The sequence below is a fragment of the Caloenas nicobarica genome, chromosome 6 (genome assembly GCF_036013445.1).
Source record: "Caloenas nicobarica isolate bCalNic1 chromosome 6, bCalNic1.hap1, whole genome shotgun sequence".
Classification (NCBI taxonomy): domain Eukaryota; kingdom Metazoa; phylum Chordata; class Aves; order Columbiformes; family Columbidae; genus Caloenas; species Caloenas nicobarica.
Window position 1 is genome coordinate 40990383 of NC_088250.1, and position 27906 is coordinate 41018288.

The window sequence follows — 27906 nt, forward strand, 5'->3', positions numbered from 1 at the left end:
AGTGAGGGTGGTGGGAGCCTGGCCCAGGTTCCCAGAGAGGTGGTGGCTGAACCATCCCTGGAGACATCCCAGGCCAGGCTGGACGGGGCTCTGAGCAACCTGAGCTGGTGCAGATGTCCCTGCTCATGGCAGGGGGGCACTGGGGAGCTGGGGAGGGCCCTGCAACACAAACTCCTCTATGATTCCATAATTCCCTGGATATTCTGCTGCCTCCGTCTCAATCCTGCTCCGGCCACCAAAGAGGACGTGAGGGATGAACAAGCAGCCGCTGGCTTCGGGAGTTGTATTTAAACTCAAGACGAACGTCAGCCAGGAGATTTGAAGGAGGGTTTGCCCAGTCCAAAGCAAATTTGTTTTCCAGTAGAGAAATATTTTAGCTTGAATTAGTCTCCAGGTGCACCAAGCGTGCTCCTCATACGTAGCTGCACGTGTACCACCTGTAACAGCTCATGTAATGCTCATCTTCATCAGCACCGCCTCCAGCTTTTTTCAACCCATTGCATGCTCCATCTTCCCTCCTCTTCCTCCCGCGCCCTCCCCAGCAGCTGCAGGACGGGCTGAGCTGAGCTTTGCCGTGGCGAGGATGAGGATGGAGCGCGTTGGCCCCTCCGCTGCCGGGCAGGACGGCGCCTGGCGCTTTGCAAGCCAGTTGCAGCATCTCAGGGCACCTTCTTTTAAACAAAGGGATAAACAGGGAGCAGAGACCCACCCTCGTGCTGCCAAACACTCGCACCTGGGTCAGGCATCCCCAGGGAGCTTCATCCCGCTTTAGAAAACTCCCGGTGTTTGAGGGGCTGGGGGAAGGACCAGGGCGCACGTCGAGCAGGCTGATTTCAGCCGCTGTCGCCTTCCTCGCTGAGCCCCGTCAACAGCAGCGGCCCGCGGGCGGGGAGACCTCGCTAACCCACCAGCATCGCCCCGCGTCGCTCCACCAGTATTACCCGCTGCTTGGGGTAGTGAAAGGGCACGTCCGTATCCGCTGCCTTCTGCTCTCATGGGGTGAAAAGTCCCTTCTCCTCTGCCTACACAAGCTGCTTTGATTGGCTTCCAGCAGGACTTTGCCTTGTCTCGTCTGCGTGCGTGTTTGTGTGTGTGTGTGCGCGCGCGGGCCCGGCCGAGCTCTGACCGACGCCGCTTTCCTCCCCGCAGATCTTCGAAACCAGCCGTACCGACGGGCCGACGCGCTGAGGAGGAGCGTCCGGCGGCGCTTTGACGACCAGAACCTGCGCTCTGCCAACGGCGCCGAGATCACCATGTGAGCCCGGGGGGCTGCAGCGATTCCTCGGCCCCGCCGACTCATTTCCAGCCTCGGGAACTGTAACATTGACCTTCTAAAGGGCTCCGAGACCTAAAAACCGCATAGGAACGTCAGCGATGGGCTCTCCACTCAGCCGTAGCTAACAAGTGCCTAAAATTGAAGTACCTGCTCAAATTAATCAAAGCAATAGGACTTGATTTGATTGGGTATGTTTCTACACCAATACATTATTCAGTATTTTTAACCAAAATGTAAAATACGTGTTGTTTTTTTTTTTTTGGGGGGGTGTTTAGTTTGGTTTGATTATATAAAAGTTTAGTGACTGGTCTCCTGTGGACCTTGACCCGCATCCCGACTGGTTGTGACCGGGTGATGCTCAGCCGCGCTCGGCTTTTCCACGCATTCCTGTGCTGGCGCCGAGGGGTGCCCCTCACCTCCAGCTGCACTTACCGCCTTCGTTTATTGGGTTTTTGTTTTGTTTTTACAAAAAGGAAGACATTTAAGGGCTTTCTGTAGGTAATATGGAAATGTTTCCAAGAAGGGCCCCGTCCGTTTTCCCACCACGCGCACAGACTCCGTGTCACTGCAGGGATGTGGCACCATGTCCGTCGGTGACAACAAGATGTTCGGCGGCATCACCGCAGGGATGTGGCACCATGTCCATTGGTGACAACGAGATGTTTGGCATCGTCACTGCAGGGATGTGGCACCATGTCCATTGGTGACAACAAGATGTTCGGCATCGTCACCGTAGGGATGTGGCACCATGTCCATTGGTGACAACGAGATGTTTGGCATCGTCACCGCAGGGATGTGGCACCATGTCCATTGGTGACAACGAGATGTTTGGCATCGTCGCTGCAGGGATGTGGCACCATGTCCGTCGGTGACAACGAGATGTTCGGCGGCATCACCGCAGGGATGTGGCACCATGTCCATTGGTGACAACGAGATGTTTGGCATCGTCACCGCAGGGATGTGGCACCATGTCCGTCGGTGACAACGAGATGTTCGGCATCGTCACTGCAGGGATGTGGCACCATGTCCATTGGTGACAACGAGATGTTTGGCATCGTCGCTGCAGGGATGTGGCACCATGTCCGTCGGTGACAACGAGATGTTCAGTGTCATCACGGCAGGGATGCGGCACCACGTCTGTCAGTGACAACGAGATGTTCGGCGGCGTCACCGGGAGGTCGGATGTTCGTGCGCTGTGGGGCTGGGGCACCAATGCTGATGCGCAGATCGAGGATTGGGCAGAGCCACGTGCCGTGCTCTGCAGCCACAGGCAGCTTCCTAATAACAGTGTATTTATTAATTAGCACTAAGGTATTAACATCTCAATAATCAGTATTAGGATCCCCAGGACCGTCACAGTTCAGTTCCTCGCGCGGAGAAGCGCCCCGTGCCCTGCTCGGCGGGGTTCACACCGCAACGCCGGTTCCTCAGACAGTCCGGTTCCGATTCCCCGCCGAGGCTCAAATCCCGGTAGGTGACAGGTCGTATTTTGCAATTTTAAAGTTTAAAAAGGGCCGATAGGCTGAGCGGAGCAGCGCGATGGCCCAGAGCAGCGGGACGGAGCCGGATCCGCGGGTACGGCATCTTCTCGGCAGCGAAGAACTGGACTGGAGAGAAATTTCTGCTTTCCAAGACACATTTTGCTTACAGCTTCCCTTTCCCGGTCTCGTTGCATCAATATGTTAATTGTAAAATTTATTGTATAGTATTTAACCACTGAATTTCTTTTTTTTCTTTTATGTTGTGCTTATGTGAACCACTGGTGAAGGTCCCGTTTTGTTTTTTTTCTTGGATAATGTGTAGTTATATGATAATCTGTTTTTAAATGTACAGATATTTTGCTACAAAATTGGTGCAGTTTTTTTATGGTTTTTACACTTCTCTTTTACTCCCACTTTAGCCTCTGGGTAATATTGTAAATATTGTTTAAAAAAATGCATCAGCCTGTGCTATACAATCTGAATGTTATTTTAACTTATAGTTTTTGTTTTTATATTTAACTAAATGGACAGTTTGGGGCTCAAAGTTACCACATTGACCTCTGCTTACCCATTTACAGGACGTTTACTTTAAAAACTGCCACCTTCTTGCATTTACAGCAACGTGTACTTGACCTGCTAAAGAGAACATGCCAAACCGCCTCTTTCCTCACTGACCGTGACCGAAGAGCGTTCTAATCTGCGTAAGAAAATTTGACAATTAATTTAATAAATGGTTAGGCGAGTGGTTAAAAGCACTAGCTCTCACATTCTGAAGCTCAAAAGGTATTTTTTTAATTGAAGAGAAAAATTGTCCTATGACTAGAATATAATGCTGGCATGTTCTCTTTAATATTTTTCTAGTAATAGACCTGCTTCTTAGCAATATTAGAAGTGTTTTATAAAAGCAGTTCATGTTACTTTCCTGGTCTGTTCCTGCCGTAAGATCAAATAAACTATTTACACTACTACACTGTAATCCAGAGGGGGTTTTTTTGCCACTTTTATGTTTTTTTTTTTTCCACAAATGGTGTATTTGAGAGGTGAGCAGCTGGAGCTTGCAGCAGAATGTGGGTGCTGGTTTGGGTGCCATCAGTGCGTGAAAAAGAACAGTACAAAGGCTTGAACTCATTTCCCTTAAAAAATTCTATTATACCTCACCAGACTCTTTTGAAAGCAGTTTCCTTTTCAGATGCATTTCTTTTTGCAAGCGCTAATGAAGACAGACAAAAGAATCCCATCAGAATAATTTGCACATACAGGGTTTTTTTATATTTAATGGCAAAATAAATGCAAACCTTTTAAAAAGTATTAGTTCCTTAGAAACGGGTATTTTTCTTATGCGAGTTATGCAGATACAAGGCAATAACAAAATATTGTAGGTAAGTTCTAATCCTGTTCTCCAGCCCCTGCGCTGTTCGCCACTTGCCGCACTGGTTACACGTTGCCGTTTTTAAATATAAGTGCAGGAAAGGGAGATTACAAGGTTAGTAAAGTACGTGCTTAAATGTTCAGCTGATTGTAACTACTCCTGGGAGCAGCAACTCCCATCCTGCTGCACCTGGGAGACCAGAGAGGCATGAAACCACTGCCAAACCAAGCGGCACCTTCCCAAATCCTGACACGACCCACCGCAGGATACAGAGAATTCATTACAAGTCCCATTTGACCAAACTGGGGTGTTTTTCCCCAGAGGGATGGGCCCTGAGCAGGTGATGAGCAGCTACTCACTGCGGAACCCAGCAGGGGGAACCGCACACATCGGCTCGGTGAAAAACCTCATCAGGTCCTGCTGAGCGCAGCCGTTTGTATTTCCAATGACCGATTTCAATCTCAGAGAGTTGCCTGAAAAATAAGTCTGAATCACGTAACCACCCCAGCCAGAAAATGAACCTTTGGGGGGATTTATGCACTAGAAACAGCTGCCGTGTATGAGGAAAAAAAAGCCATAGAAAGGGCGCTGAACTCTAAATATCTTCGAATCATTTGTGTTGGTTAAATCCAACAGTCACAAGTTAGTCATTATTTACCGGAGCTGTACAGAGCATATAAAATGAGAAATAAACACTAGTACACGCTAGAAGACAAGGTTTAATAATTGATAAAAATGTACAAAAATATTCCCAGCAGTCAGAGCGGTTTCAGAACATCCCAAACGCACCGGCCAGAGACACCACCGAGGAGCAGCCGGGGCCAGAGCTTCATCCCGCGCCCGGACGGGCCACGCGGCTGCAACGCCACCGCACATTCTTCAGCAGGTTCTTAAGGCAACACATGGAAATCCATTTACAACATGGTTTTTATTTGTTAAGTTTTCTTAGCAGGGAGATAAGCGCTGAACTACCAGCCGGAGCTGCTGGGGGGGTTCAGGGAACACCAGGCGGCTGTGCCGGGCAGCGAGGGGCTGGTCACCTTCCCATCAACCGCAGGGAAATCCACAGTAAAAATGTCACTGAGCCGGTATTTAGACACGGATCTCAGCCGGGAATCAAGTCTTTGTACAAAAGCTCAACATGGGTTTGGCCAGTGACACGGTTCACAAAAGAGCAACTCTAATATCTGATTTTTTTTTGCAATTCAGATCAAAAAATGGCTTCACTGCTCCCCTTCCATTGCCCTCCCCGCTCCAAAATAAAATCCATAGAAGAAATTAAACCACAAGAAACTATATTAAGTATCTCTTTCTACAAATGAAATTTTATCTGCTTACACCGGCCAGGAAAACCAGTTACAACCTTTCTAGGAAGGACTGTGCGCGAGAGGCTTTGCTAGAAAGGTGCCGACCCCCCCGGGGCTGCAGTGACCGCGGGGCCAGGACAGACCCCGCTCCGCGCTCGAGATGTGTTGCCAGGCCCCTAACAATGGTACTTGAATGTATTTATCTGGTCAAATTAAAAACCCCACTGTCATTTCAACAATGGAACTCAGGATATCGGAACCCACGTCCTGAATTAGACATTGGTTTCTTTTATTATGCCACAATGTAAACATATTTGGTATAAATAATGTTCTCATTGATCTTCATCCAGTTGTTCCAAAAGCGTCCTCCTCTGCTTTTCCAGCTCCCCTTCGCTCAGCTCGCTGCCGGACGTGTCCCAGTTCCCCTGCGGAGAGACGCACTGTTAGCGGGGTTTTCTGGGCCGTGGGGGCTCCTGGCAGCACGGGCCTCAGCGTGGACAGACAGACCGGCGGGGAGCACCCGGACAGACAGACAGCACCCAGACAGACAGCACGGGGCACAGGCTCAGGGCCACCAGAAGAGGTTGGGAGGGCGGGGGGGCTGCCAGCCCAGCCGAGCTCCTGCGGCTGCTCAACTGCACCCGAGTTCACCCTCTCGACAGAAGATGCCGTGTTTGGCCTCCGAATTGGGTTTTTCAAAAGCAGCTGGAAGCCGAAGCAGCTTTTTTTTGAAGAAGATAATACAAAAGCAGTTACGTGCCCTCCCATCTCCTCCCTGCGGGTGGGGTGTATGGGGACACCATGATGTGAATTACCAGAGCCAGGTGTGTAATTCCCCCTGAAGAGACCCCCAGAGATGCTGAACCAAGTTGATCTTTTCCGTTCAAACACTCGTCCGCGTCTTTGCAAACACTGTTCTGCGCCTCCCCAGGCAGCGAGAGGACGGCAGCCCCACTCCCACCGCCTTTCCCAGCACCAGAAATGCCAGAATTGCAGAACTTCAATCCACAATTTCCCTCCAGCACCAGCCCAGTGCTGCACCGACTAAAATCCTGGCAGGCAGGTGCCCTCAAACGTTTAACCAGCCACGCAGCTCATCTCTGTCGAGATCAGTCTGGCCGATCGGATGCAAAAAAGAAGAGCAGTTTAGTCACAAATACTTTGTCGCAGTACGGACCAAGCTTCGGTACTGTCTAGGAAATAATGTGCCTCATTCACACCTTACGTCGACAAGCAACAATAAATAGCGCTTAATCAAATAGTAATTTCACACATCCATTAAAAAAAGACACTAAATGAAGGAATAGGATCTGCATGATTAAGCTCTGCTTGAACATTTGGTCCTTTTTATCTAGAAATGAAACATAAATTAAGCTTTAGCACCTTAAAATCAACCCATAAAGCCTGAACACTACACTACAGCATCCCACTGATACGTGAAGTCCAACACATTAGATAAAAAGGAAACATGAACACTTACAGAATCTTTTCCAGGTCGCTTTTTAGTAGGAGATTTATGTTTTGATTCGGATCTCTGTCTAGCTCTATCCTTTTCACTCTCCCTGTCTTTTTTGTCTTTTTCTCGTTCGATATCAGATTCTGGTGAATCCTGTGTAAATAAAGGGGGAAGTATTAAAGATTAATACTAAATACATTAGATATTAACTTACAGAATATTGACACCTCAGAGAAGTCTGACTTCATTTCAATACAGATCATCTTAGAAAGTGGTTACTAATTAAGCACATCCTATTAACCACAGAAATAAGTAATGCAAAGACATTACTAAAGTGATTTGAGAAGAAAAGCTGAGAGGTTTGTTCACTAGAGAAGAACTTTCAGGACTCTCAGTGTGTGCAAAGATGGGGCGCGCTGGATGCCACAGCATAAGCCTCTTCAGTGCACAAATGTGATTTATTCAGTGAGATCTCTGGAAGGGGTGCTCCGCTACATTTGATATCAGAGCTTCTAACGCAACTCGGACATGCAAGCAGACAGAAGGAATGATGCTCAGCGTAAGGCAAAAGGAAAAGGCGGCTGGGATCCTTCCCAGCTCTCTGGAGTCAAAGTGAATGCCAAGATTTGCCACGATGAACAACAAATACCAGGCTACTGGTACAGCCCTTCACATCTGCTTGCGTGGTTGCAGTTAAAACCCCCAAATTCAGCAGTCTCAAATGGTTCAATATTAAGGTATATATAGCAGAAAGTTATTCTGTTGTGGGCTGGTTTCATACAGTCGCTGTGACAAAGGCAGCTAGTTGGTGAGCGATCCCCAAAAAGGATCAATGAAACCGTGTCCAGATGTCCGTTAGCTGACCCAAAAAAGTCAACTGCACTCACCGACTTATGTCTTCTCTTCTTGCTCTTTTTCTTGTGTTTTTTTGACTTCTTGTAACTTCTCTCTGCAAACACATGGTGAAACAAAAACACATCAATACAATTATAAACGCCCAGCAATGAAACAGTAACACTGATTTAAAACCAAACCAATCTCGTACCGGATTCTGCGCTGGAAGAACGCTCGGAAACCGATCTGGATTCTGAGCGCTGCCGTTTCTTCTTCGAATGGCTGTCATCGTCCTCGGACTCCGAGCCCTGGGGACACAAATGACATGCTCAGCAAGATGACAGCATTACGCAGGCTGACAGAGGCAGGTTTGAGGACATAGGGAACACCTTACCGAACGAGACCGAGAACGCTTCCTGTGGTGTTTTTTAGACTTCTTAGAATGTTTCTTGTTCTTCGAATGGTGATGCTGACACTCGTGCTGGAGTACAAGAGAAGGCACATGTTATAATCGGTCTGTAGGACGCGGCAAGAAACGGTACTGATGTTTCCCAACATCCACAAGGCATCTATGGCTAGCAGTGGTTAAAAAAAATAAAATGAAGTATTTATTGTGTTAAAACCCATAAACAGCTACCAGCATTGCCACGTTCAAGTTGTAATAAGAAGGATATGATGTTAGGCATGGATGCACAAAGTTTCTGTTCTCTGGATCCTTGTTTCAATGCTTCCAATTAAAGTCCCTGCTCAGGATGGCCCAGAATACACTGTGTACCTTGCTTGGCAAAGTTTGAAGTTCTGAAGTTAAGCCATTTAAAAATATTTCCTACAAACTCCAGAAAATGAAACAAAAAAACCCAAAGAGCATCTGCTGCAAAAGTCAAATCTCACATTATCTAGGAAAACCAGCACCTTATTCAACAAGAATGACTTGTCACAACTTTTGCAGCTTAACTGCAGCCCATCCAGAAGTTAAGAATGAAGCTAAACTATATCACGGTAAAATTGGCTACAGCGGGGGGAAAAAGTACACCAGCAGAGCATGGCACATTCTTGAAGTTTCAGATTTGTAGTGAACAAAATACTGCAGAAGTTTCATCACTTTCTGTACAAAATCACAGCAAGAAACAATTTTTCTAAAATAAACCAGGAAATTTTGATACTAAATTAACTTCCAAAAATTCTTTTAGGGAAGCAGATTAAAGGAACACCTATGTTTCTAATAATACCAAATAATTGTAACATTTTCTTCAGTTCCTTATTTTCGAGGCCAGGTTTTAATACCCGTTACTTTTACATAACACACCATGTCCACTGTGACTGAAATCAGAATTCTGTTCAACCCTTCTCCCTTCCCACACAATTTAAGAGCCTAACAACTAAGAATTTCTTTGTATATTCTTTAATCAGGAAAAAATAAAGTAATAATTACCTCTAATACATGCATGAAGTCTTTAAATATTCTTTTTCTTTCAGACTCCAGCGTGATGTCTTCAAATGCTGGTTCCTTCACAAATCTATCTCTGATCTGTAAAAAAAAAATAGCAATGAAATACTAATATGAAATACAGCCACTCAGAAATAAAAATAATAAAAAAGAGACATCATTTCACCAATTGGAAAAGCCACCGTACTGTTACAAGGCTAAACTTTTTTTTTGACCACTTCACAACCAAAGCGCTCTTCAGCCAAACTATAACCGATGGAGGCAGCAGAACCAACCGGTTTTTCCTACATCTGCCATTTAAGCCACGCAAGATTGTTAAATCCTGCATTTTTATAAAAAAATAACCTTTAAGAACCTTTCCTCTCAAAGTCTATCTTCCCGGAACAAAGTTATGGACCTTTACCTAAGCAGAGTGCTTTATCTCCAGTTAAATTAAGTTTGGGGGCTTGGTGTGATAAGGTTTTTTGGGGGTTGTGTTGTTTTCTTTGTTTGGATTTAGCGTTGTTTTTGTTTCAAATTCTATTGAAACAAAAGTATCAATAGAATGAATTTATTCACATCGAATTTCAAATTTTCCTGAAGAAATGACAGGACGATTTTTATGGTGGAAGTTATAAGAACAGAAAGAGCTTAGAGAATCTCAACTTACTTATAAAAGCATTGGCAAGCAGCAGCCTGTTAACTCTGATTGGAAATGCTTGGGTAACGGAGGATACGTACCTCTTCCCAGACCGCGTCCAGCTCAATGGGAGGAGTCGCTTGCTTCAACATGCTCTTGAAGGCCGACTCTTTCCGCTTCATCTTGCGAGCTTCTTCCTTTTCCCTCTCTCTTTCACGAGCTTCTGCCTTTTCTAGCAGCTGCATCAAACAAAAGTCAAAAGATTATTTGAAAGTTATCAAAATAGAAGACTACGAATTCAGTTTAATGCAATGTTTGGCAAGCCAAATGACAGTCCACCTTTAGAGTTTTCTATTAGTCACTTGGGCATACACGAAAATTAACCAGTTACTTATTTTTATAGTGTGCAACTGCTGTTTCTCAAACAGAATCTAAAATAGAGTTAATATATTATGCAAGCCAGAACTACAGACACACACAAAAAACCCCTCATGAGAAAAGTTATGTAAAAATGAGAGAACATCACTTAACTCCTACCACAGAATTTCTCAAGTTGAAATATCTATGGCTTGAATAAAGATGCAGCTCTGCAACCTTTTATTTTAGGAACAAGCAACTATAAAGTGCAGCATCTCTCTAATATTACGGAAGCAGTCATAGCAATACAGTGAAAATAAGTACCAGTTCTTGTTCTTCGCATTATAATTTTTTGAACATACCTATGTAATAGTACTTACACTGTTGAAAGCCAGCTTGATATTTCCTGCATCTAAAGTGGTAGCTCTTTTAGTTGAACTGATGACCGTAACAAAATCTTCAAAAGAAGTATTCACTTCAACCACGAACCCTTTATCCTGTAAGGAAATGGCTTTTTGAGCATCAGGTCTGTCAGAAACTCTCACTTCACGCACATGACATTAACACAATGTGAAATCCCATCTCCCAATAGCAAAGAGTTCACCGGAAAGATATATTTGGCAATAAAAGAAGCAAGCACACAATGGAGTGTTTTCCCCTCTCACCTTTAAGATATCTTTTATTATCTTCTTCTCATCATGGTAACGTGCTTTCAAGTCTTCAACATAGAACTTGAAAAGATCAAGTGCTGTTGATCCTGATGAAAAAACTAGATAAGTCAAAAGCTAGCTCTAATAAAAGAGCTGCATTTTTTTAAACATTCAGAAAATATACAAATAACCCTGCTCTGTCCTGCCCCAAATCCCAGCCAGGATTCTTACCAGGCTGCCCAAGCATGTTGGTGAATCTGATGTCGGAGCTGATGGTGGGGTACAACTCCATCCAAGAGGACATCGAATGTAACTGGCCGTGCTCGTGCAGTTCATCTAAAAACAGCTACAAAACAGAAGTGAAATGGAAGTTCATAGTCGCTCATCACGCTTTTACTTGGCGATCAGCTGGAATGGATACTCTTGATAATTGGAATTCCATTTTTGTTAAAATGCAATTGAAAAATCATCTTTTACATCATCATTTCTCCCTCCTTTCCTCCACCATTTACAAAGTTCCCAATTGCATTTCCTTTCCATTCAAATCCATTTCCTCTCACTTTCCCCTACTCTTGCAGTTTGCTGGCAAACAGCTGCATTGCACCACACACAAATGCTACAAATGCCGATAACATGCATTATACGCACCCATTAGCCTACCCCAAAGAAAACACACAGAATAGCTAATCACATGACATGTCTAGGACAGAAAAAGAAATTCCACCAACCTGAAAAGATTCTCTATTTTTACGCTGCCGCCTTCTTTCTCTAAGCAAACTTTTCTGTTTTTCTTCCTCCTCCTCTTTCTCCAATGCCCTGATATGTTCCTCAAAGCAGATCAGTGCATCCTCCTTATCCATGTCTAGCAACAGATAGCAAGAGTAAAAATCAGGTATTCTTCCCACTAACTGTAGACAGTTTATTACTATAACAGTTGCCAGTTGTTACTGTGAGTGGAAGTTTCGACTGAGCACTGAAATCTATGAAGACCTGCACGGCAGCAAGAACCAGCCTCCCCAACATGGATAAATATCGTTGCCGATAGAGAGCACAGAAACCTTCATGAGAAATGCGCTGTGGATGAGCACTTGTGCATCTCCCCGCATTGCCACAGGTATTAATATCTTAAAAACACAGAACAGATGCAAGGATGCTGCCATCTGTTTGGTAGGAACCAAACAAGATGGGTTCCTTTGCACAGGTGGCTCTGGACGGGGCAAGAACGAGCTGTGCCCAGTCAGGAGTCCTCACTGCCAAAGTCAAATCCATTCCCTCTTCCAAAAGAAACACAGATTTTTTTACATACTCTGAAGTTCCTCATCTTCTGCAAATGTGGGATTGTCCATCAGATACTGCTGAGCCTCTGACCAAGTAGTGCAGTAAGTGACATTAGCCATGTTATCTAGGATGTTCTTCAAAGCTTCCCAATTCCGCTTTCGTAACTGTTTGGCTTGTTCCTGAAGAGAAAAACCACATTTTTTAAAAAATTTGAAGTTGTATAGACAAAAATACATGGCCCCTTAAACATGCTCTCCAAGACAACACAGAATTAGCCTTTCGTCCGCATGCAAAGCAACATGATACAATTTGGACCCACCTACAATTTTGTACACACTATTATCGCTTGCATCCACAGATAAACCATTTCAGTACCGTTATATCTGACTGTTCCCGATGGATGGAAAGAGCTCACGAAGGGCTGCTCATCTTTTAGATACTGCCTGAACACTTGGTAAACGGCCAGTGCTGCAACAAGGTACTGCGGCCCACTGCGCTGCTGAAAAGCAGATCTAAACCAAATAGTCTTGCTACACCATTTGTTTCTAGTTGCCTGTTTTCCGTCTGCCCAAGGGTGCTGGTGAGCGCAAACATTGTTACCAGACTGCAGCAAAGATGAACTGGCCAGCTAGGGCCAGATCCTCACAGCTGGTACGGCAGCACTGAGTTAAAGGGAACACAGCTTTCTGCAACAGGCCCAGGGTAGTGCCGCAGTCTGACTCAGAGCAGTTCAGAATAAAAGCCATCGTAAATTTTTAGTATGATTTTACTAGATTAACACATTGCAAAATTAGCAGCAATGTATTTGAATAAGAACAAAGACCTTTCAGAGAAGCTGCTGTTGCATCTGCCATACAGGATCAGATCAGGAGTTTTGAAGAGTTCCACCAGTGCTTTTTTGATTTGCTTCCTTCCATCACATCTTTCTAAACTGAAGGGTCCCCTCTCTACAGCTTCTCATAATTCATAAACCTCGTCTCCTTCTGTTCTTTTCTCTCTCGCTCCTTTGGGAGAGGGTGTAACCTGACCTGTACCTGTGAGCAGTATATGGGTCACAGCAGCTGCAACGATTCAATTTGGTTCTCTGCACCTTTCCTACAGGTTCCTCCCCTTCTGTTTGTGTTTTACCTGTCCCCGATTTACAGATATCAAGTGAAAAAAGAGGTTTGAAAGCAAGTTACCTTCTCTTTCTTAGACAGAAAAAACAAGACATCTTCATAAATTTCAAGACGATCACGCTCAGATATTGCATTCCAGACCTCCATCTCCCCAAACATTTGTTCAGCTTTTCTGGACAGAACAAAGGAAAAGTTTGCAATCATTTATTAGTGAACATCGACATAAATGGTCCCACTGGCTTACAATAACGTTAAAGGAACTCTTTATAAGTAGTAATGCTTTCCTACATTATCTCCCTGATCTCCTCTCTCAGGCAACTTTTTCTGTGACAGCTTCTATCCCTTATAAACAAAGGGAATGGTGAAAAAAACCTAAAGCTGATGCCACTATACATTCCTCTATATACAAGTGCAAGTTCACCTGCAGCACATTACATGAGTATTTTTATCTGAGGGTCAGTGCATGTTCAGGTCACTGTTCTAGGAAATATTATACGAAATCAGATCTAGGAAATTTTCAACAAGCAGTTTATCAGATACACCTCCCTTTGGGCAGGAATTTCCATGAACGAGCTATCAGAACTACTTTGTTCTTAATGGTAGACATAATATAAAACTCCTCTCAGGGTTATATTCTATTTCTACTTATTAGAAGCGCAAACCATTTCATCAGCGCACCACCCATTTGAGGTTGGTTTGTTAGTTTGTTTTGCCAGGGTCTATGAAAACACGGATACTTGTGTTCCTGTAAAATTTTAGTTACAGGCTTTTCCAGGCTGAGCACATCCACCAAGAGCAAGATTTGGTTATTAACTTGGCAAGTTAGCGAAGGCTGGAACTTCATTTAAGATCGGCCTTACTTGTATCTTGTTGTGGATGTCATTTTTTCATGGTTCTCAAGAAAACGCTGGAAGGATTCTTTAGCTTCTTTGTACTTTGATCTTGCTTCTTCTTTCTCTTCTTTTTCTGTTTGAACTTTGTAAGCATTAAAGGCTTGCTTTTTTTCACTTAATTTTGCCAAAGCACTTCATATCAAAGAAAAAGAAAACAACGGTGTCAGTTACATACAAAGGAATTAAATTAGGAGAACAAACCCAAAGAACCAGAAGATAACAAGAGATTTGAATAATCCAGACTTTTGAGACAAAATGAAATATAATGTAAATGGTCGATCATCACACTGTCTCTCCCTCAGGATTAATGGAAGATCATTTATAAAAAAGCAATGAAAACAAAACCACTTGCTAATAAAAGCAGCCAATAACAAAACACAAGCTACTATCACATGCTTTCAGGTTGCGCTTACACATTTCACATTAAAATACTGATTTTATCATCTATTTCAACCACTTCTCTGCCATTCATAACAAAAAGTCACCTAGAAAGTCTTCAGCTCCGTCATTGCAAACGCGTGTTTTTTCCCAATAAAATAATATAAATGGCATAAAATACAACCAACAACTGCCACACCTTTTCCAAATGAAAAATTAAGCCTAGGACTTGCATCTCTTTATGTAGTAAAGGAACAAAGTTCCCTGACAATGGTACACATTCACAAATGCACGAATATCTATTAAAACAATGGAAAGTTACATCAGTAAAGTCAAACTACCTAAAATACTCATTTCTGTACAAATGTAATGAGAAAAGAATCAGGCAGTACCTGTATCTAGGATCATTGATGATCATTTTCATAGCTTGCTCCCAAGAAGCATTGGATGGTACTCGCTGTGAAGACATTAAATCATTAACTAATTAGATATGGAACCAACATCAAACAGATTCCTTAAAAAATAGCCCTTAGGTAAAAAAAAGCGCACTACTTTTGATGTTGAGATAACATTCTTTGTCACAATTTTTTTTTAAGTATTTACAGTTAACATGGAAAATGAAACAAAGTACTTTTGGGATTATTGCCATTTCTACGATAAATTCTTCTGGAAGTTTGTCTACTACACAACTATGTTGATCCATTAGATAAAACACAAACAGATCTCATACACTGAGGGAAAAACAAAGCCAGTCTCATTTTACTCTCACTTCATCTCCACCTTTAAAACACAGATAAAAAATTGAGGGCTCAGATGATCAGGCAACACTTTTGTTAGAAATGTACCTCACTGTCACACAAAAATATTGGCAGCCATCATTTCTACAACACTTAAATACAGTTTTAGAATTACTGCTTCATAGTGGTGAAAAAAATGTGTTTAAATCATACTAGCTTATGGAAATACTGTGTTCTAAATCTAAAAGTTTGACCTTTTTCCTTCGGGAGCCCTACATTGTCTGTCTCCGAAGCCTCTAGTGAAGCTGTCTGGCAAATCACTCACCACTGCAGGCGAAATTTTGGACAAAGACCAGATACAAGTTTGCATTACTGTGTGAGGATCATGTAGAAGGAAGAAAATAAGAAAAAAACCAAACAGGGAGCCCTGATGAAAACTCAATACCTCCACAATCACCCAAAGAGCTAAAAAAAAGTTTAAACCATGCACTGTTTTCACTGTAGTATTCTTTTCCCTCATTTCTTGTCTAGTACAGAAGTCCTTTTCCATAACACTAGAAATTCTTCACCAAAAAAAGGCTAGCAATTTCTGGCAAATGCAGTTGTTGGAGTTCCATAAAGCATGAAGAATAGTTGGCTGAAATACCTTTTCTTTTAACAGCTCTTTAAACGCTTGCTTTGCTTCTTCCTTTGTATTCCACGTGTAGGTTTTTTTAACTGGTTGAGCATCGTCGTCCTCTTTCTTTGAGGCAGCACTATATACAAAAATCAATAATTTTATTGTTTAAGCTTTTTTTTCCCTAAGTTAGGCCACTGGAGAGTCATAAACCACTACAATCAGATAGAACGAGTATTTTAAATAGCAACTCAATAATGCTACACATGATAAACACCACAAGTCGTACAAGACTCTTCCTCACAGACACAGCTGATCAAAAAAAGCAAAGTATTTCGGAAAAGTATTATCACTTATGCAACTGGCCACCTGCTCAAGTTATCTAGAAATTATTCAAACACACAATGCTGAAATTAGCAGGAATACTTATATATACAATACAAAAATATAAAGGGGAGTGCCTAAAAATACGCCTCTAGCCCTTAATTATCTCCTGATGGCTATAATCCCCACTGCATCTTTCTTTGTTTGAACGATAAAAATTATAAGCTATAATTCTCCACATAATCAATTCTCCATTCTTAAAAAACCAAGGATCTCATTTCTGGTGAAACAGATAAAGATCTTTTTAGCACTGCATTTTCTTCTAGCGATAGCGAATTGCACAGATCTGTGGAAGAAGAAACGTGCAGGGTAAGCACATAATGTTACCCTAGGAAACTCTTACAGCTATCGAAAATTTATGAAGTGTTTGAGGCACAAGTGTTGGGTTTAAGAGTTTTGGTGGAGGGATGTTAATTTTTCTAAAAAGAGATTTAACGATTTAACACTCCTTCCTCCCCTCCTTGCTCATTCTCCTCTGCTGCCACTGATTCACCCTCATGTTTCACCGAAGAAATGGCTGTCAAAGCAGCCTGGCCACCTATAACTGAAGCCAAACCAGATCCTAGAAGAAATATTACACAAAACCGCAGCAAAGCCCCAGGCTCTGTCATTTCACTCACTCTGCCGAAGCCTCCTGCTTGGAGGAGTCATCGGCTGTGCTGGCGGCAGTTTCTCCGCTCTGCTCCTGCGCAGCAGGTGCAGACGTCGCCTGTCCCGGCTCCTCGGCCGCTGAAGTGCCCGTTCCCTCGTTTTCTGCCCCAGAAGCAGCCGCAGCAGATTCCGCTTCGGGCGCCGCTGTTGCTGCAGTAGTGGCGGCAGCACCAGCCGCGGCAGTTTCGGCAGCAGCTGTGGCTGTGCTGGTTGCGTTCGCTGCTTCTGCCGCGGCAGCTGGAGCAGATGTTGCTGGAGCAGATTCTTCGGGCTTTATGCTATAGATATAAAAAAACCCAGGAAAAGTCACATACGAGCACAGGACAACTTAGGGGTCTAGGGAAACGTGTAGTTTAAATAAGTTAATAAAGTACGAAATGAGAGGCTTAGGACTAGTCACAGAGATTGTATCTCAGAACACAAACCAATCTTAGCCTAGAGAAAGGAAATACTTTACTGAAACTGTTTCTACGATGATCAGTCACTTCAGTTAAAAAGAAATCTAGAATATATCAAGCTTTTATATATTAAGGCACTATTTAGAATGAAAAGGTGCAAGGAGAATGTTTTCAGATTCAAGGACTAGATTCCATTTTTATGAAATAACAGGCAGCCGAATGTAAAAAGCGTTAGCATATCATTAAAAACATACCTGTTTTCTTCAGCTTTAATCATTGCTAGAGGAGAAAGAGGAAAACAATCAAAATAGAGCTTCAAAAATAGTTTATACATGCATGGTGAAAAGTTACTGTTAACATGATTTAATTAAAGCTTAGCTTTAAATGTTTTTGTTACTATCAATAATTTTAATATTTGTGCCCTTGAAAGACTGACACCAATTCAGACTAAAACAAAATTTAGAAATCCCATTAAATAAAGACTAGGGTATATAAAAATGACTTATTGGTTTAAATTAATTATTTCAACTTTAAAAAAACTAGTTTGAAGAACAGATAAAGTCAGGTTTACTGAAACAGGTCTTTCCTTCTTTATTCTGTCACTGATGCTTACTCTTCATAGTACTTTTTTAAAGACTCATTTTTCACCCCAGCTGATTTTGTAGATTTTTCATCAAGATCTTATTTCCCTTATTACAATACCAAACAAAACTGTGCTAAAAGTGAAAAACAGGAGCACAGCATCATATGATGACTGTACAAAAGGGGACACTGCCTTTATAAAACAGAAGGGCATTAATTAATGATATTTTTGCCACATCATAGTTTATCAAAATAATTTTTGTCAAAATTTAAAAGTGTGAATGAGATTACAGTCTCCTCTCTGCCTCTCATTTTCCTCCATCAACCTGAAGCCTTTTAAAAATGCTACTAAGTTCCTGCAGGTTTCCAAAGGATGGCCGGCTAAGAGTCAAATCCTGCAACAGCCCTAAAATGAAGCAAGTCCGTTACACCCCAATTCAGTCCCTGTTTGGGGACATGAGGGGGACCTGATGCCACTGCCACAGAAGGAGGAACTAAAGGCATGATGGAACATTTTTGCGCAAAGTCACACATAAGCACAGCTTACAACTCGCTTCCACCCTCCCTACTCATTTATCTCAACATTACCTTCGAGATCCTCCAGCTCTTTGGGTTTTGCCCAGCGCGATTCCTTTGTTTGGGAATTATAATAGTAGGGCTTTCCAGAATCAGATTTATACTCTTTCCAGGGACACTTAGACAACAATTGCTAATAGACAGAAAAAAAACCAAAAAAACCACATAAAATCAAACTTACAATGGTGTTTTAAAACTGAAAGGATAGCTAGAAGTGAGCCACAAACACTATACCAAGAAATAACTTAAGGATCAATGAATATAAGGCATATACTTTCCAAGGAAAATCCTCCCTAGCAATAAGTAAACACATTATTTATCTAAATATTGAAGAATGCCATCTTTTTAATATGGAAAATGTATCTAAAACTTGAGGAATATGGTTTTGTCCATTTTACAGCCTTGAGTTCTACCAACATAAAGTGTGAAATATAAGCATTTTGCAACTTTCTTATTTTAAGAGTTTGTTCTCATTGAAAAAAAAAAATCTATTGGCACAGCTATCCTCCTGCACGGTGGGTGAGCCACTGAATTCTTGCGTTCACACAAACTCACACAGAACAGTAATCTCCATCTGGATTTAGTTTACCTCAGCTGGTGTTTTGAGATCATCTGGCTTCTCCCACGTCGACTGCTTCGTTTCAGTATTATAGTAATATGTTCTTCCATCAGGTGATTTGTGCTCTGTCCATGTGGATTTCTAGGAAAAATAAAAGATATTAATGATGAATAATTGCCAACTGAGGTGCTATTGAAAGCCACTATCAAGTTAAACACAAGTGGAAAGCAGATAAACCTGTTTGGAGTGGTCTTCGGTAACAGAACTGTTGGTTGTGGCAGTTTGCTGGGCTGCACAAACCACAGGATGTGTTGTCTGAGGGCGAAACAAAACAGAGCTCTGAAAAGACATTCTGGTTAATATTTGTTTTTCATTTCAGCGTGTGTATTAAACATACTAAGGCACTCAGTGGCAAAGCAAAGACAGCAAGCCAAAATCTAACCACATTCAAGGCAGCATTGTTTTCAAGAAACTACTTCTTTGTGACAAGAGCTATTTAGAGTCTCACTCCCCCCATTCAGCAAGCCAAGGCAGCCCATTACCATCAGAAAAGAAAGCGAATGTGATTGCCGCCTAACAACTCCGAGTGCAAGTCCCAGAAGCACACTGTGTTTTCAAAGCTAAGAAAAACTTCCTTCAAGAAGATTCTGACCTCAAGAGTTCAGTGTGAACTCAGGAGCACCTTCCTACTGCTTATATAAACTCTCGGAAATTAGGACTTGCACGATATAATGACCTAGAATGCAAATCTCATAGAAATGCAAGGGCAGTTGATATTCACCAACATTTAATAATTAAGCTGGGTAAAAGGTCACCAAATTTTGAAGGAACAATCAAAAACTTAAAGGGGTATCTTTGAGGCCACATGACTATTTTTACAGATTTTGCCTCCTAGTTACCTGACCAAACTATTTTCTTCATCATCTTACAAACTAAGAAGATAAATGTATAGACTATCTTCTAGAGAAGTAATTTTTTACAACATTTTAAATGGGAATTTGAGTGACTGAAAGCTATTCATTGTCATTCACAGTGCCATGAAAGACAAATCTAAAATTTGAGATTACTCCCAGATGACCTGCCCACCTCAATACAAAGTTACACTGATCCACGATTCAAAAATGTCAATACTGAGATATACAGCACCAGCTCTATTCCATCAGCAACTTCCCCTCTGATGGAAAGGTGGAAGCGCACTGAAAATCACGCCATGCGCTAAGTCTGGCCTGCCAGCACCATCCTCCTCGCAACTTCAACCTACCTTAAATTACCTTTCATGCAACTACTCAGTATTTATTCCTAATTAAGCTACTGAATTCTGCTATGTTCCCACAAATGTTGAAGGAGACACTAATAAAGCAAATTTCAAACAATGTCAAGACACTGGCGGTTGTAGGAAGAGAGTTAAGCTAAATTACCAATGAGCAGCAAAACTGATGAAGTGGTGATAACCCTTCCAGGTTTGTACTTTATATTCTTCAAAAACCACAGTGATGTTTTCAAAATTATCATGGGTAACTATATAGTCTATTCTTTTTTTATTGTTTGAGTGTTTGGTAACAAACCCCTTGGTAAGCTGACAATGCTAATAAAGGCTCCAATAATCACACGGGGCTGAACAATCCCAGAACCTTGACCTAGCTTCTCCTGCTGAGCACAGGTGCATTGGGGAACAGCAAGGAAGACGTAACCATCACCTACCAAATTCTGCAATACACATTAGAACTGCCGAAGCAAAGTACTCGTTCATATGGAACAGGCAAAAAGTTATCCAAACACAAATAAAATGAAAATCTGCTTATAAACTGGTCACTGATTCAGAAGAAAGAAAAAAAAAAAAAGAGGAAAACCACAGAAATAGGGACAACCCTCCATCTTCTTCAGTGCAAATAAACCCCCAACCCTACTCTGAGTGACTATCCAGCACAACGCCTGCAAAGATTTAAATCTGAAAACAGTCAGATTTATAGTAACATAGGTATCTAGGATACAATCCACTTGCTGCTCAGATAAGGCAAAAAGACCTAAAACCACCACAGAAATGTCTCCTATTGCTGTCCTGCGTGCTACAAGAACTAGAAACAAGTAGACTTCGGTGCTCAGAATGAGTGGAAATATAACAGAACACACATCTAGTGTAAGTATTAATTACAGGCTGACAGTCAAATAAGCGAAGCTCCACAGAAGATGAAAAATACAAGGATTTTTTTAAACCCATAGAGCCATGCATGCACACCACCACACTGCCTTACAATCTTCTAGAATTTTGGTTTTCACGTACCTGAGTTCCAGGAGGTGTTACACCTAAAAAAAATTTTAAACAGTAATTCAAAAACGGTTTGGCTGCTTTATTTTTCTACATAAAGACTCAAATTAATGTTTGAAAGAAAAAAATTTCTGGGAAACAATGAAGATATCAGTTACTGAAATGCTAAATCACATTTTACAGAAAAGTATAATTTGGTTTTTTTTATATATACTTTACCTAATTTTGGTGAAAAATTTTGAAATGGTAAGAAATTGTTTATACTTACCTACTTGTGCATCCATACTGTTCACCCCTGGCTGTAGAAACAACCAACAGACATTTAAGTACTGAGTGCAATTGTAATTAAATCATCGATAAATAAAGAACATATCCGAGTAAGTGCTTTTGGTGACAAAATGCTCTACTGCCTTAAATATGGATTCCTACCTTCCCATCACCCACTTTGTTATTACTGCTCCTTAAATAAGCAGTTAGGAACATCAAGCTCCTCTTCAGAAAGGCAACACATACAATAAACTGCATCGGGGGTCCCTTGCCATTGTTCCAGTACAGTCTTTGCCTCCCGAATGAGTAGGTTGGAAGGAAAAAAAAAAAAAAACAAACGACATTCTGAATATTTGCTGGAATAGCTTATTAAGCTTCTGTTACAATTATGTGGCATAATCCTCTGAATGTATTAGTGTTGCATTCATAAAAGTGCTTGCAAATAACCAAAGCTCTTACTGATACCCTGTTTGAAATTCTTTCAAACTAAGGAAAAAGGTTAACAGAATTCAAATAGTTTTCCTAATCCCTTTCTTTTTCTGTAGGCAAAAATATAGCTTGCAGGTTTATCTTTAGCTAGGGTTTGTCTTTCAGCTCTCTCCTACAAACTTTATTAGCAAAAGAATCCTTCAGTAAAAAAAGCAAAATTTGTTAAAAAATAAATCACACTGGATCAATTCTGTTTGATATTATCTGATAGGACTAAACCAGGTGAATCATCAGCAGAATGCAGGCCTTTAAATTGTGTTCTGTATATCAAAAAATTTCAGCTACTCTGTGTGTGCACATGTCTCTGAGCATAAGTACAGTTGGTTAAGCAAGGCTATAGTTTCACTTGTGTCTCGGGCAAGCAACCCTTCTGATACGTTTATTTTCTTGTGCCTGTGTTTTCCAAATTCCATTCTAATCTGTTGTATATAGTAAGAGCACTAATCTGACTGAAATAATAATCTTTATGAATTGCACTCATGAAGCTTACCAAGCAAATCATCAGGGCTGCAAAAAAAAAAAATTCCACAATTTTTCACTCATCTACAAATTATCATAAATTAGAAAAGTGGTAAAATTACCCTTCTATTTCTGAAACACTTGGCAGGCTGTGGCCCACATACGATATCAGGAAGGGATAAGAATGGTGCTGGGACAGAGAAATGACTTTTTGTCCACCCGCATGAGGGTTTGCGCTCCTGCTGTCACTGCCAAGAGCTCGAGGGCTAAATTAAAAGCTGGAGCTCTCTGCCAGGCTACTTTGCCTCCTAAATATCATACATCCATAGACTGAATTCAATCAGAAATTATTCCTAATCCTGGATTAGAAATCCAAAATATCTGCCTTCTTGCCAAAATATGCAAAAATATACAGTTAAACTCAAAATTTTAACGTTGATCCCTCCCTCTCCTTTTAAGTCCCATTTGGCCACAGCATTTTTAAGATTTTCCTCTGAAGGTATGAAATTCTTTCAGAATTTTCCATGAGCCTCACTTGTTAGAAATTCATAACTTCTGTACGGGAAATGGAGGAAAAAATCATTAATACCCTCCCTACTCGGTAGCTTCTAAAATATTTCGTGCATTAGGAAGTAGCTGCACGAGCACAAGAACTAACGAAGCGTGGTTGGTGCCCAAGGATTTGCCTGAGGAGTTACTGACTTTTACTTTAATTACATTAAGGCTGGAACATACACTCACATCTCATTAAACAGCAGCGAGAAACAAACTCGTAACTAACAGGCAGATTCTCCAGAGCCTGATAAAGCCCAAGCACTAAACTTAAGGTTTTTTTCTCCACTGTTAGGATAATTAACATCCCTTCTCTGGTGTCAATTTTCTGTCATATAGCGCATGTCAGGATGACATTACATCCTCTTTCCACTCTTCCTAACAGCCCCTTCTCTTTTAATTTTGCAGAAACTTTGAATCTTTGTTATTTTTTGCTCATTAATACAGACAGCACATGGAGCACTTAACAAATCTGGTTACACAGCATATTTAGTAGATGAATTAAAGACCTTTCTTCCCTCTCCACTTCCACCCAAATAACTTCTTCATACCTTTACAGATTTCAGCAAACTTCACTCAAGATCCCAAACGCACTGAATTTCAGACACTTTTATGAAAAATCAGTCAGAGTTCACACTGGTAAGGGCCAAGAGAGGAGGCCAGGGGTGTGGGAATCATTATGGGAAGCAGAATCCAGCCAGAAACAAGAAGGGAAAAGCAGAAGCAGCTACAGAGGAGTTTAAAGACTGATGAAATCCCACAGGACACCAAGTAGCACTAGCTCTACCTCTCGCAGAAATCTTATTTTTGACAACAGTTCAAGAGCTAGATAAAACCTCATTTCAATTAGCAACACTTTTGTAATAACCCAATTGAGGAAAACAAAGGCATAACCATACTGAAGTAATGACAGCGACTGACAGAGATTTTGAAAACCAGAAGGGTTACGTGAAACTCACCGGAACTGTAGGCTGCATAGCAGCTTGAGACATGTGAGACATCATCATCCCAGGCATTACTGACTGCATCATTCCAGGCATCTGTAATTAAATAGTATATCAGATAAATTCTATGAAATTTTCAACATAAACCACGAGGATTCTTTTATTTTTATTTAGAAATACTCATTTTTAACCCAAAAAAACCTTTAAAGCACTTGGCAACAAGAAGTAAGATAGGTTTGTGGAATTCTCATTCCTTTCATTACACTCCTACAAAATGGACATTAGTAATAACATGTCCACAGTATTCCAAAGTCTGATTGGAAATATTACTAAAGACAACCATTTAAACTACAAAAGAACAGCAGCAAATGATATGTGATCTATTAATAAGCTACTACTGAAATCCTACATGAAATCAGGAACAATAAAAGGTGGAGAAAGAGTTCTGCAAAATTCTGAGGGCACACAGAAGAATCTAAACAAAGGTAAATTCAGAATCTGAGATTAGTTCTGCCCACATTTTTTGACAACTTCCAACCTGTTTCACTCTTATCTCACAAATAGGAAAAAACACTTTACAGGGACACCAGAAGAACGAATTTCTGCAAACAACTTTGAGATGAAGAGAGCTATTAAATTTAAGCATCAAAGCTTTAAAACAATTCTGAACTCACCTTTTAAAACTGCATTATTTTTACACCAGAAGCTCTAATATGTTGCAAAATCATGCTGAAGATTCCTAGCAAGCTGTTATACACCACTTAAAAAAACCAACAAAAACCACAGACGCTCTATCCAAGGTACTGCAAAGAAAGACAGGAGTTGCCAGCAGGACCTTGTGGGCTTTTTCTCAGAGGGTAAACCTTTCTTGCCATCCTCTGTCTGCTGTAATCTTTCCCTCTGGTCTAGTTGATGATACTCAGTTTCTACTTATGCAAGCCATCATCACAAGCAGTATCGCATTTATTATATCCAGAAAGAGAACTGTTTCTTTCGGAAGTTCAGAATTTAATCAGAAACCACACAGGAATGGATGTTTGATTATTGAAAATAAAAGCTTTAAATTTGCAGAAAGCACAGATATGATTCTGGCTACTCTGTCAACCCAGGTTCCCACCTGTCAATCTGAATGGCCAAGTTTATTTTTCGGTCACAATGCTCTCAACAGCTGTATATACACAGAACCATAAACCACTTTCTAGGATTCAAGAAGGAATTCTGCAAAAATTCAAATCATAATTATTTCCTCCCTTGCATCTCCCTATAATTTTCAACTGATGTAGATGTAAGAGTCAGCCAAGAATTAAAGAAACGTGAAGTTCTCTACCATTACTACCTCTGAAAAGAACAACTACTTTATGTTTCTGTGTGTTAGTAACACAGCCTTACTTCTTCAACATCTAAAGAAAACTACCAAAAAGCTTTAAGAAAAAGCAAATTACTTGTAAATAGCTGTAGGTACAAATCTGTAAAGATCTACATGAGGTGCATCAATTACAAACGAGAAGAGTTGCTATATGGATGTGAATAGTGACATGAAATACCCTGAATTATTAACCTTACCATGTGCAAGCTACTGTATGAGACTTACCGACCTCAGGGACTATCCGACATCATTATGGGAAGGAAAAAAGAAAGGAAAAACAAACCTTGTAAAACTGCCTTACCTGCCCCATTGGTGGTCCTCCCATGGGGGGCATCATCTGAGGCATCATCCCATGCGGAACCGGAGGCATATTTGGGGGTCTCTGCCCCATAGGGTGCATTCCCATGGGAGGATAATGTGGCATTCCCGGGTGTCCCATCTGAAATTCAGCAACAAAGGAGATGAATCAGCATGAAGCAAACAGCCCCAAATCCCACAAAAGCATTAATAACACAGAGACGCTCAGCACTGCACTGAAAATTATTTGGGCAATTTTAGATTGACACTGTGAGAACAACAAGCAGGATCACTCACTCTTCTGGGTCCTCTAGAGCCAAAGTTAATCGTAATTAACAAATCCATTTAAAATTTCAAAACCAACAGCCAAACGAGAAAAATCCTCCATAATCTTTCATCTTATGGCTTGTCACAGAAAACCATACTAAATTTAGGAATGCAACTACTTTTGCATGTGTTAATTGTAACTGTATGGATGAACAAGTCAGAGAAACAAAATATCTTCCACTCTTGATGTCCAAGTCCGAAATAGCTTCTACATCAAGTACCATCCCCATCTCTGTGCTTTCCTAAAAAACCTGGATCCTGTTGCTGTACTAATTCTCGGTATAGTTACACTGCTACTACAAAAAAGGTTAGGGACATTTTTTCATATTTTAATTAACAATATGTGTTTAGAGCTTTCTATTCTAGTCAGAAGCAACAGTTCTAAGAGTATCTTGGCACAAACACTGGAAAGGATTTTTCTTTGAAGAACACAAAACTTAAACTTACAACATATTTCTGTGTGTGTGTAAGTGCTCTAGTTTATAAACATTAAAACTACTCTTAAACAAAACATTTCAGAAGGGTCCTTAGCATAAAAGTAGTAATGCTTCTTTTTGATGTTTTTAAAAACATTTTTCCTATGATTGTTTTGTACCAGAACACACTGTGAAGAAAGTTCACACAAAGAAACTCCAACTAGGAAGTGCTGAAACATCTGAATGTAACACTTGACTCCCCGCCACATCCTTGACTCCTGTCACATCCTTGACTCTTACGAGACACTCAGTAGCAGCTTGGCTGTTATGGAGCCTCTGATACAGCCCAAATAACTCCAGGTACAAGAACAATGATTCCTGAAAACCTTGTTCCAAGTGCACCTGTGTTTTCTGTTACTTTGACAGAATCACACAGAATCACAGAATGTCAGGGACTGGAAGGGACCTGGAAAGCTCATCCAGCCCAATCCCCCCCGCTGGAGCAGGAACACCCAGGTGAGGTTACACAGGAAGGTGTCCAGGCGGGTTGGAATGTCTGCAGAGAAGGAGACTCCACAACCTCCCTGGGCAGCCTGGGCCAGGCTCTGGCACCCTCACTGGGAAGAAGTTTCTTCTCATATTTAAGTGGAACCTCCTGCGTTCCAGTTTGCGCCCACTGCCCCTTGTCCTATCATTGGTTGTCACCCAGAAGAGCCTGGCTCCATCCTCGTGACACCCACCTTTTATATATTTATAAACATTGATGAGGTCGCCCCTCAGTCTCATCTTCTCCAAGCTAAAGAGACCCAGCTCCCTCAGCCTTTCCTCATAAGGGAGATGCTCCACTCCCTTAATCATCTTCGTTACCCTGCGCTGGACTCTCTCCAGCAGTTCCCTATCCTTCTGGAACTGAGGGGCCCAGAACTGGACACAATATTCCAGATGCGGCCTCACCGGGGCAGAGTAGAGGGGAAGGAGAACCTCTCTGGACCTACTGACCACCTCTTCTAATCCACCCCACTTCCTAATACACCACCACCCTCACTTTCTGAGGGGAAGCGGCCCCGGCCCGAGGCCCACCCTGTGCCCCCCACTCACCATGAGGGAGCCCCGGTCGACGCCGCCGGGCCGCATGGAGGGGCTGAGCAGGCTGCCCCCGCTGCACCTGCCAAGAAGCCGCCCTCTGAGTGGCTGCCGCGACGAGGGGCCAAAGGGCATGAGCGGCTCGGGCTCCCCGCGGGGCGGGAGCAGCGGGGCCAGCAGGCTGACTGGCTTCCCAGCCGGCCAATCCGGGCGGCCCGCCAGCCGGGTGCTCTTCGGCGATTGGTCCGCAGCGGAGGCGACGGGCCGGACGGCGTCCCCCGGCGTCAGCTGCATGAGGGGAGGGGGCTTCGGCAAGGAGAACGGGAGCGGCTGCGGGGAGGCGGTCGCCGCCGCCGCCGCCGAGTCCCCACCTGACATCCTGGCCGCCGGCCCCGCCGCGGGGAGCTCTTCTCCGCCCCTCTTGGCGTCGACGCTCGGAGCCGCTGGCGGCCGCCTGCTGGAGGCGGCGAGGAC

General features: G+C 42.2%; 2 protein-coding genes across 6 annotated transcripts in view; one reads left to right on the forward strand and one right to left on the reverse strand.

Annotated features, from left to right (window-relative positions):
- The window catches only part of FMNL2 (formin like 2), a 133384-nt gene extending 129670 nt beyond the window's left edge, over positions 1 to 3714 (forward strand). For 2 of the 3 annotated variants that reach the window (XM_065637502.1, XM_065637499.1), the window contains one exon: positions 1150 to 3714. In XM_065637502.1, coding sequence (XP_065493574.1) covers positions 1150 to 1188 — 39 coding nt within the window. In that variant the 3' untranslated portion in view covers positions 1189 to 3714. The remainder of the gene's footprint in view (positions 1 to 1149) is intronic. The other variant, XM_065637501.1, reaches the window with a different exon arrangement.
- Positions 3715 to 5705: 1991 nt separating this feature from the next.
- Positions 5706 to 27906, reverse strand: PRPF40A (pre-mRNA processing factor 40 homolog A). Of its 3 annotated transcripts, none has more exons than XM_065637479.1 (26): positions 27448 to 27906; positions 25611 to 25748; positions 23959 to 24039; positions 21501 to 21531; positions 21248 to 21270; positions 19204 to 19281; positions 18997 to 19107; positions 18420 to 18540; positions 17504 to 17528; positions 16821 to 17129; positions 15847 to 15955; positions 14856 to 14920; positions 14053 to 14217; positions 13256 to 13364; positions 12103 to 12253; positions 11525 to 11658; positions 11028 to 11142; positions 10812 to 10903; positions 10527 to 10643; positions 9891 to 10028; positions 9156 to 9251; positions 8118 to 8204; positions 7935 to 8031; positions 7777 to 7838; positions 6914 to 7042; positions 5706 to 5858 (listed from the first exon to the last, which is right to left on the reverse strand). In XM_065637479.1, the coding sequence occupies exons 1-26, from the start codon at positions 27808 to 27810 to the stop codon at positions 5766 to 5768; spliced, it is 3039 nt and encodes a 1012-aa protein (XP_065493551.1). In that variant the 5' UTR covers positions 27811 to 27906; the 3' UTR covers positions 5706 to 5765. The 3 variants fall into 3 exon arrangements, with proteins under 3 accessions (XP_065493551.1, XP_065493550.1, XP_065493549.1); XM_065637478.1 differs by having other exon boundaries at positions 19204 to 19305; XM_065637477.1 differs by having other exon boundaries at positions 10812 to 10915; positions 19204 to 19305.

Coding starts and splice junctions, on each gene's coding strand:
- PRPF40A (XM_065637477.1), bottom strand. CDS start 27,810: ATGTCAGGTGGGGACTCGGCGGCGGCGGCGGCGACCGCCTCCCCGCAG. Junction 10,916..11,027: donor CAACATGCTTGGGCAGCCTG/GTAAGAATCCTG, acceptor TGACTTATCTAG/TTTTTTCATCAGGATCAACA. Junction 8,205..9,155: donor ACTTCATGCATGTATTAGAG/GTAATTATTACT, acceptor CTTGTACTCCAG/CACGAGTGTCAGCATCACCA.